At 49.8% G+C, this 8,344-nt stretch overlaps 6 protein-coding genes across 6 annotated transcripts in view; 1 reads left to right on the top strand and 5 right to left on the bottom strand.

Annotated features, from left to right (window-relative positions):
• LOC125949108 (uncharacterized) overlaps positions 1–735 on the bottom strand; it is a 41,594-nt gene extending 40,859 nt beyond the window's left edge. The window contains exon 1 of the mRNA XM_049675809.1: positions 5–735. Coding sequence (XP_049531766.1) covers positions 5–188 — 184 coding nt within the window. The 5' untranslated portion in view covers positions 189–735. The remainder of the gene's footprint in view (positions 1–4) is intronic.
• LOC125949106 (uncharacterized) overlaps positions 1–8,344 on the bottom strand; it is a 317,531-nt gene that overhangs the window by 234,035 nt on the left and 75,152 nt on the right. The window lies entirely within an intron of this gene.
• Positions 911–2,999, bottom strand: LOC125949141 (methionine--tRNA ligase, mitochondrial). Its single transcript, XM_049675892.1, has 4 exons — positions 2,762–2,999; positions 1,711–2,685; positions 1,457–1,651; positions 911–1,395 (listed from the first exon to the last, which is right to left on the bottom strand). Exons 1-4 carry the CDS (start codon positions 2,844–2,846, stop codon positions 968–970), a joined length of 1,683 nt encoding a protein of 560 aa, XP_049531849.1. The 5' UTR covers positions 2,847–2,999; the 3' UTR covers positions 911–967.
• LOC125949126 (ADAM 17-like protease) lies at positions 3,070–6,368 on the top strand. The gene is made up of 7 exons (XM_049675869.1): positions 3,070–3,226; positions 3,316–4,079; positions 4,150–4,344; positions 4,533–4,671; positions 4,804–5,709; positions 5,791–5,950; positions 6,021–6,368. Exons 1-7 carry the CDS (start codon positions 3,151–3,153, stop codon positions 6,055–6,057), a joined length of 2,277 nt encoding a protein of 758 aa, XP_049531826.1. The 5' UTR covers positions 3,070–3,150; the 3' UTR covers positions 6,058–6,368.
• Positions 6,301–8,187, bottom strand: LOC125949147 (tRNA (guanine(10)-N2)-methyltransferase homolog). The gene is made up of 4 exons (XM_049675898.1): positions 7,999–8,187; positions 7,068–7,935; positions 6,806–7,004; positions 6,301–6,733 (listed from the first exon to the last, which is right to left on the bottom strand). The coding sequence occupies exons 1-4, from the start codon at positions 8,062–8,064 to the stop codon at positions 6,400–6,402; spliced, it is 1,467 nt and encodes a 488-aa protein (XP_049531855.1). The 5' UTR covers positions 8,065–8,187; the 3' UTR covers positions 6,301–6,399.
• Positions 8,194–8,344, bottom strand: part of LOC125949179 (trafficking protein particle complex subunit 6b) — a 701-nt gene continuing 550 nt past the window's right edge. The window contains exon 3 of the mRNA XM_049675947.1: positions 8,194–8,344. This exon is cut by the window's right edge and continues 47 nt beyond it. Within this exon, the coding sequence (XP_049531904.1) occupies positions 8,266–8,344 (79 nt within the window). The 3' untranslated portion in view covers positions 8,194–8,265.

The raw sequence follows: 8,344 nt of genomic DNA, 5'->3' as shown, positions 1-8,344 counted from the left end.
TAACCTGTTGCTTCGGGAGGTTCCCGGACGATGGGTGGCAAAGGTGCCGCGGGTGGGAGCACGGCGACCGGCGCAAAATCGTCCAACGTTAGCCCCGTTAGCTGCGAGCTCAGCAGTGGATTCTTTATCGCTGGCGGCCTTCGTGACGTGTCACTTTTCGCGTTTCCACCGGTGGAACTGGAAGCCATCGTGCCAGCCGCTTGTTGGATGTCTGGCCGTTAAGGACACACCTCGGAGTGCGTGCTGGCTCGAGTTTATTGTAAATGCGGATGCAAAGATCAAGTAAACAAACTATAAACTATTCACACTCCGCAGCTCTTCCGGTGGTCTTCTGACACACGGAAATCGGTTTATCTTCACGGGACGGAAAACGGTGGCTTCGAACACTTTCTAACGGTGATGTAGCTGCTAGGACACACGCAAAAACAGGCACAAAATTTGTCGTCTTGCCAGGGCCTGACTCCGGAGTCCACTCGGTTGGTTAACTTTCTCCTGGCCTTCCACGCGCGGAGTTCGATGTTGGAGGAAGATTTTTGATACTGTCGTCTGGCGAGCGCAAACTAGGGGGCTGCTGGGTGATTGGCAGGAGATTTTCGGATAAAAGATCGATTTTCTAGCTGCCGAAAGAAGTCGAAACAAGTTGCCGAAAAGTGGACGCCGGATCCGGGAACGGAAAAGTTAACAAATTTGGATTAAACTTTTGTATTTTGCACTCTCGATGACGACAACAAAAAAACCGACACTCTCTCCCTCTCTTTCTCTCTCTTTCTCTCTCTTTCTGACAATAGCTGGGAGATGCCGTTTACAGGGAAGAGTTGAGTTTGAATCGTGCGGACAAAATACCGTTACGTTTGAAGAGGGTTCGTGGTTGGATTTACTGGAATAAATAGAATTTCTCGAATTAGTGAACGGTCATCGTCGCTGATGTACCCAACAAAACTTTTATTCTACAATACTATGCAACTGTTTAGGAATCCGGTTTCTTTTGCTTGGATTTCGTTCGCTGTTCCTGTTTCGGTTCGGTTTTGTTCTCGGTCGAAGGCACAATTCGGCGAAACAGGATACTGTCCTGATTGCCCAAAGAAGCATCCTTTGTCCGAAACGACAGCTTCGTGTTTTCCCATGTTCGGGCTGATGTCGGAATGTTCAACTTGTCCAGTAGCCGTTCCGTGAGCACGGGAATAATTGGTTGCATCACAATTGCCGTTTGGCGGAGCACTTCCATGGTGATGGTAAGTATGGCATTCAGCATGGCACGATCATCCGGGCTCTCGCTTTTCTTCAACTTCCAGGGAGTCGTTGTTTCGAAGAAGTTATTAGTGGTGTGCAGTAGATGCATAACCGTGTCAACGACAAGATAAAAGTTGTTTTTCTGGTAATGGTGAAGGGTCTTATCTGGAAAAACGCGAAAGTGAACATCCCGAATCGTGACTTGCCTGTGTTACAGAACACTTACCCGGCATTTCATGAAGAACTTCGAGCAATCGGTTTGTAACATCGTAAGATTTGAGCCTCTCAAATGCTTCTTCGTTTAGCGCCGGATATAGCGACGCCGGATTCAGAGCCTTTCCGCAACATCGGGAAAGCAAGTTCCCCAGTGTATCAGCTAACTCGGAGTTCAGTATTCGCAAAACTTTCGTATCACTGTAATCTTCAAAACAGAAACCATTAGCTAATCGAAAACAAATGATTCCCATTCAAGGTACTTACTTCCATCACTGTGAGCTACCCCTTCACGTAGCAAAAAGTACCGTAAACCTTCATGCGTGTACAATTCAGCGCGTTCAGCGGGATCCACCACGTTGAACTTGCTTTTGGACATTTTCTGATTGTCGACCGTCCAATGTGAGTGCACGAGTAACTGGCGCGGTGGTTCCAGCTTCGCCGCCAACAGAAATGCTGGCCAGTAAATGCCATGGAACTTAAGTATATCTTTGCCAAGTACCTGCACGCTCGGTGGCCACTGTGCAGCGAACCCTTCCTTCGGATAGCCCACCACTGTGAGATAATTCACTAGTGCATCTAGCCAGACGTACACTGACTGGGATGGGTCCGTGGGCACCGGGATACCCCAGGAAACTCGGCCTATCGGTCGTGATATCGAGATGTCGGGCAGAGGTTCGTCGAGGTAATCGAGCAAAATGCGTCGAAACTTCTCCGGCTGAACACGATCCTCGCTACTCTTCACCCAGTACCGTACCTCGTCCTGGTACTGGCTCAACCGGAACATATAATTCTGTTCCTCGGTCCATTCGACCGGGTGTCCCGACTCGAGCGAGCACTTTTCACCGCGCTCGTTCTCCTTCAGCTGGCTCTCGGTGAGAAACGTTTCATCCGGTACACAGTACCAGCCGGCATAGTTGGCCGAATATATGCTTCCCGAGGCCTCTAACGTACGCCAGAAGGTTTGCACTGCTCGTCGGTGATCCGTTTCGGTGGTGCGGATGAAGCGAGAGTAATCGACGCGAAACTGACGAAACAGCTCGCGGTACCGGGCCGAGATGGAATTGCAGTAATCCTCCGTTGAGGTGGAATGCAGTACGGCAGCTTGCTGAATCTTCATGCCATGCTCGTCCGTACCGGTACTCAGGAAACAGCTGCGCGATTTTTCCGGTGTCGCTATGCGGTTAAACCGGTGAACCGCATCAGCGATAACGGCGGAGTAGAGGTGTCCGATGTGCGGTGCTGAAAAACCATTCAACGAGGTATTAGTTACTATTTGCTAAGCACTTATGGCTAGGAGCTAGCGGCCAAATCTTACCCGCGTTCACGTAGAATATCGGAGTGGTCACGAACGAGTTTTTCACCTGCGTCGAAAATCCTCTGGAGCAAAACCGTGCGATCATCGTGTCCTCGGCGATCTAATCATGTGCGCAGCGGGTGCAGTATGAACGAGTTCTAAGTGATTACCACACGGACTAGAAGTGGGTTACGCGGTGCATCCGGTGCACGAGGCGGCCCTGATAAACCCGCATGAACCCGCCCTTGCACCCGCCCGTGCCCAGCACCCGCGAAACAGCTGATTCGAAACCACAACAAAGCGCTGTCAAAGTGGAAAAATCCAGGAATTTTCGCAGGACGAAGGATAAAAGTTAGTTTCTGGAGTAAAACCTTGAAAAACAAGCAGACTGGTGCACTGACCGTGGAAAAATGAATTCCACTAGCACCGCGATAGTGGCCGTTGTGCTAGTGGCTTCGTTGGCGCTCTTCATCACATCGTCCGAGGGTGAGAATTTGCGATTCTGCTGTAAACCGAGTGTAAATCAGAAGGACTTGCTAAAGACGAAACTTTCCTCTCTCCCCACGCTCCCCAAGGCCAATTGCACAAAAACCTCAAGTACTACGAAACGCTGCACGCCAAAGACCTTTCGCATCGAATCGAAAAACGGGGCGCCAAACACAGCAACCACCCATTCAACACCATCAAGGAGGTGGAGTTTCGGGTGTTGGGCAAGAACTTTCGTCTCATTCTGCATCCCCATTCATCCGTGCTCCATAGCAATTTTCGCGCCTACTCAGTGGACGGAAATGGCAGCGAATCGATCGTGCATCTCGATCGGAGCAACTTCTTTAAGGGCCGCGTCTTCGGGGAAATGCAATCGCACGTGAGCGCTCACATCGATGATGGTGTGATGACGGCCTCGGTGGTCCTGCCGGAAGAAACGTACCACATCGAACCATCCTGGCGCCACCTACCGCACACGGCCGATCAGCGTCACATGATCGCGTACCGAGCGTCGGACATCAAATTTAGCTGGGATAATGTTGATTCCATTAGCGGAGAACTAGGCGGTGTGCCGAGGACCTGCGGGTATGTTAAGGAAGGCCTAGAGCTGGAAGAAGCGGATGACGATGATCGGGGAGCGGGAGAAGATGAAAACGAATCCACGACCCCTTCTTCGGTGTGGCACGCCGACGACGATGAGCAGAAAAGTAAAAAGGTGGTACGTCGCAAGCGGCAAGCCGATCAGTACGAGTACACTCCGACCAAAACCCGCTGTCCATTGCTGCTCGTTGCCGACTACCGGTTCTTTCAGGAAATGGGAGGAAGCAACACTAAAACGACCATCAATTACCTGGTAAGCGGTGGTTGTGAATACTGATTTCCATGCCAGCCATGAACTTGTTTTCATAATTAAAATTTTACAGATAAGTCTTATCGATCGCGTGCACAAAATCTACAACGACACCATCTGGCAGGATCGCTCGGATCAGGAAGGATTCAAAGGGATGGGCTTTGTGATTAAGAAAATCGTCGTCCATTCAGAACCGACTCGTGTTCGCGGTGGCGAGGCGCATTACAATATGGTACGAGAGAAATGGGACGTTCGAAACTTGCTTGAGGTAAGCCACACACTGCCCACTAATATCAATAAGTCATTCCCTTTGAGTCAACTAACAATCTCGTGATCGGAATAGCTATTCGATTGTATTACCTCATGATACACTATTTGACTTTCTTCTTAAACGCTGCATTGGGATCTGTGTAATTCTAACCAACTTGTATAATACCGTGAAAATCGAAAAACAAGGTTTTCTCTCGTGAGTACAGTCACAAGGATTTCTGCTTGGCACACCTGTTCACCGATCTAAAGTTCGAGGGAGGCATTCTTGGTCTCGCTTACGTAGGATCTCCGCGTCGCAATTCCGTCGGTGGCATCTGTACTCCAGGTCTCTTGCTCACTAACACCATTTCTTGTGTCGATTATGGTTTATTTTTTCAATCGTTTCGAATGGCACTTTTTGTACTCCCTACTGGCGGGTTTATTAATGTGTTCTCCATGATTGATTCCTTTCGTACAGAATATTTCAAAAACGGTTACACACTGTATCTGAACTCGGGATTAAGCAGCTCACGCAATCACTACGGACAACGAGTAATCACACGCGAGGCGGATCTGGTGACGGCCCACGAGTTCGGACACAACTGGGGTTCGGAGCATGATCCCGACATCCCCGAGTGTTCACCGAGCGCTTCCCAGGGTGGCAGCTTTCTCATGTACACCTACTCCGTCAGTGGGTACGATGTGAACAACAAAAAGTTTTCGCCTTGCTCGCTACGGTCCATTCGCAAGGTGCTACAAGCCAAATCCGGACGCTGTTTCTCCGAACCGGAAGAATCGTTCTGCGGCAATCTGCGCGTCGAGGGCGACGAACAGTGTGATGCTGGGTTGCTCGGGACGGAGGATAACGATGCCTGCTGCGATAAGAACTGCAAGCTGCGCCGTAATCAGGGAGCAGTGTGCAGCGATAAAAATTCACCCTGCTGCCAGAACTGCCAATACATGATGGCGGGCGTGAAGTGTCGCGAGGCACAGTACGCCACGTGTGAGCAAGAGGCACGCTGTACCGGTAACCATGCCGAGTGCCCCAAGAGTCCGCCCATGAGCGATGGTACGATGTGTCAGGAACGTGGCCAGTGTCGTAATGGCAAGTGTGTGCCGTACTGCGAGACGCAGGGTCTGCAGAGCTGCATGTGTGACATCATTGCGGATGCTTGTAAGCGTTGCTGCCGCCAGAGCATCAATGAGACGTGCTTCCCCGTAGAACCACCGGACGTACTCCCGGACGGAACGCCCTGCATACAGGGCTTCTGCAATAAGGGCATGTGCGAGAAGACGATCCAGGATGTAGTCGAGCGCTTTTGGGACATTATCGAGGAGATTAACATCAACAAAGTGTTGCGTTTTCTGCGCGACAATATCGTCAGTAAGTAGCAGGCGGTGGCTAGACAGGGGCTACTGGGGTTACAGTGGACATAATGCAACTGTTTCTTCTCATTTCCTACAGTGGCTGTGGTGATGTTAACAGCACTGTTCTGGATCCCCGTTAGCTGTGTCATAGCATACTTTGATCGAAAGAAGAGAAAAGAAGATTGGAAGGAGTACGAGTGGAGCCAGAAGTTGGATCTTATTCATCCGAGCGATCGTCGAAGAGTGATACACATCAGGTACGCACCCCTCGTCAGTCCGTGTGCGAGCGAGTAAAACTATACCTTTTTCTTCATAACCGTTCCTCAGAGTACCACGGCAGAAGATTACCGTCGCCAGAATGTAATACCCTGCGGTATTAGCGAAGTGTTCAATCTTCCAAATCGAGAACTGGGGTGGTAAATCGTATTATCTACAACAATAATTTAAATCATTTCTAGCTATTTTGAAACACACAATTTTCCTCAACATAAAACAGCGATCGCGGATTAGACGGCTGTGTGTATGCGTGTGCGTGTGTAAGAAGATCATCATTTCACGTACCACATGGCCATAAGCACAACTTAGAGATTACGAAATAAAGAGAAAGAAAAATACCGCAGACAGATTCACCAGTTTCATTTGCCTCTGCTTTTCATTTATTGTATTTCTACAACGAACTTCACCCAGCTCTTTCCATTGGAATGGATCACACATCGACTTCCGGATTCGGATAGCGCCACTTACCGTCAGGTTGCTGCTGTTTTCCGCGTGTCTTGGCTTCCTTTCGACCAACCTCACGCATCGCAAGGCGTCGTTCCTTGCGTGTACCGCTGTCCGATAATAGCTCGGTAAAGTAACGTTCGCGATAGTTTTCCACTATCGAACCGGGCATCTCGAAGGAATCGAAATCTTGCTCGCTGTCGGATACTTTCTCGTACGTGAGTAACCGACGCGAGCTGTAACCGGAGAGCGGTTGCTCGGAGTCAGCTATTAGTTGGAGGCACTTGTGACGGGGCAGTAGATCGGTGCTATAGTCTTTCCTAAATTGAAATTCACCATCAATGGAAATGCATAAGTACTGAAAATCCATCCACCGGTCGTTCGCAACCTACTTGAGCGTCGGAAACCAACAAACTAGACGCCCTCCCAGCTTCAAGTGACGAGCGGAGAACTGGAGCAAATCACGGTACATCTGGCATAGTTGGTACGGTGAGGTAGAGGGATAGTGCACCGCGTCCTCCGTCATTACCGTCGTTTTCCGTTTGGTTTTGAATTCTATTCTTTCGGTAGCCTCTCGAATTCCATACGGGGCTAGTAAGTAGAAATAACGGGTTATCAGACATGCTTCACAAGTTTAGATGCTATTCTACTTACGATCGGTAATGATACTATCCAACACAATGTCTTTTGTCCAAATGCTACGTGAAAAGTCTGCAATCAGCACATCGACGAACTGGCCGCCACACCCGTACTGCTGCAGGTTCGCATAAATGCTCTCGTCCTTCTCGCGCACCTTCTGATTGACGCGTGTCGGTTTCGATTTGCCGTGTACGATCATATAATCGATGTCTGCTCCTATCACGTACGCCCCAAATTTGGCGGCAGCCACGAGTAACGATCCGGTCCCGGCGAACGGATCCAGCACCAGATCACCCTTACGTACCAGCGCCTGATTTGCCATAAGTAGGGAAAGCTGTGCATCCATCGACGTATTACCGATGAATTTGCGCTTCTTGAGCGATATCTCGTTGATCATGTCTCGGTTGCCGTCCGCGATCCATAAACCAAACAGTACATCGTCCGGTTGCTCGGGCACACTGGTCGGATCCATGCCCCAGAACTCAATATACCAAAACGGTACGTTCGGGTTCTTCAGATCGACCGCCCCTTCCAGGGGCAGGTAGTTCATCGTTTCTATCTTCTCTACTTTCTCTCGATGGCTGAAATGTTTGTTGTACGTTTCAACCGTTACTTTGAAGGTTTTGTCCGCCCGGAAGTGTGGAGCAAGCAGCTCTCTGTTCGAGACGACGTACTCCCGCAGCTGCTGGTGGAAGGCGGTCAGTCCCTTGCCGGCCGAGTGTGCCCACAGCTCAAACACGCACCGCAGCGACATCGACCGGGAGGCCAGCCTCCTTGCCGCATCGTCGTTTTGCAGCTCCACAACCCAAAACGGTCGCAGGGGGTCATAATTCGGTTCGGTGTTCATCCGAATATTCCATATCCGCAGTAGGGATGCGATTTCCTGAATGGCAGAGGACAAGATTTGTTATGCTCAATTTCGGGGTTCTACAGCAAACCTACCTACCGCTTGGCGAAACTCGACGTGTTCCTGGGCAAACCACAAAACGTACTTTTTCCACGTGCCACTCATTTCCCGGATTAAGTAGAGGAGAGCACCGAAAAGACCCGGAACCGCGTTTGCAAATGACAGTGTAAACTGTAAACAGCACGACGGCCAGATGAAAAAAGTAAACAGCACGACGGCCGTTGAAGATGAAGATTTTCCTGAATTCCGTTATTCTCTTTATTTTCATTCATTTTCTCGAATATTGCCCAACCCATTTTCCCGCATTCAGGTTCGGTTCACTTGTATATGAAACTTGCATGAGGGCATTGTCTGTACTTCTGCCGTTACCGTACTCGTGATACCG

This window comes from Anopheles darlingi, chromosome 2 (genome assembly GCF_943734745.1).
Source record: "Anopheles darlingi chromosome 2, idAnoDarlMG_H_01, whole genome shotgun sequence".
Lineage (NCBI taxonomy): Eukaryota > Metazoa > Arthropoda > Insecta > Diptera > Culicidae > Anopheles > Anopheles darlingi.
The sequence above is the reverse complement of the archived record's forward strand: the minus strand, read 5'-3'. Positions and strand labels throughout refer to the sequence as shown.

Excerpts from the sequence above, each read along its gene's own strand:
- LOC125949126 (XM_049675869.1), top strand. The coding sequence starts at position 3,151 with ATGAATTCCACTAGCACCGCGATAGTGGCCGTTGTGCTAGTGGCTTCG. Across the intron at positions 3,227-3,315 it reads CTTCATCACATCGTCCGAGG|GCCAATTGCACAAAAACCTC; the intron begins GTGAGAATTTGC and ends ACGCTCCCCAAG. Across the intron at positions 4,080-4,149 it reads AAACGACCATCAATTACCTG|ATAAGTCTTATCGATCGCGT; the intron begins GTAAGCGGTGGT and ends AAAATTTTACAG.
- LOC125949141 (XM_049675892.1), bottom strand. The coding sequence starts at position 2,846 with ATGATCGCACGGTTTTGCTCCAGAGGATTTTCGACGCAGGTGAAAAAC. Across the intron at positions 2,686-2,761 it reads GATATTCTACGTGAACGCGG|CACCGCACATCGGACACCTC; the intron begins GTAAGATTTGGC and ends ATGGTTTTTCAG. Across the intron at positions 1,396-1,456 it reads AGTTCTTCATGAAATGCCGG|ATAAGACCCTTCACCATTAC; the intron begins GTAAGTGTTCTG and ends GCGTTTTTCCAG.
- LOC125949147 (XM_049675898.1), bottom strand. The coding sequence starts at position 8,064 with ATGAGTGGCACGTGGAAAAAGTACGTTTTGTGGTTTGCCCAGGAACAC. Across the intron at positions 7,936-7,998 it reads ACGTCGAGTTTCGCCAAGCG|GAAATCGCATCCCTACTGCG; the intron begins GTAGGTAGGTTT and ends TCTGCCATTCAG. Across the intron at positions 6,734-6,805 it reads TGTTGGTTTCCGACGCTCAA|GAAAGACTATAGCACCGATC; the intron begins GTAGGTTGCGAA and ends ATTTCAATTTAG.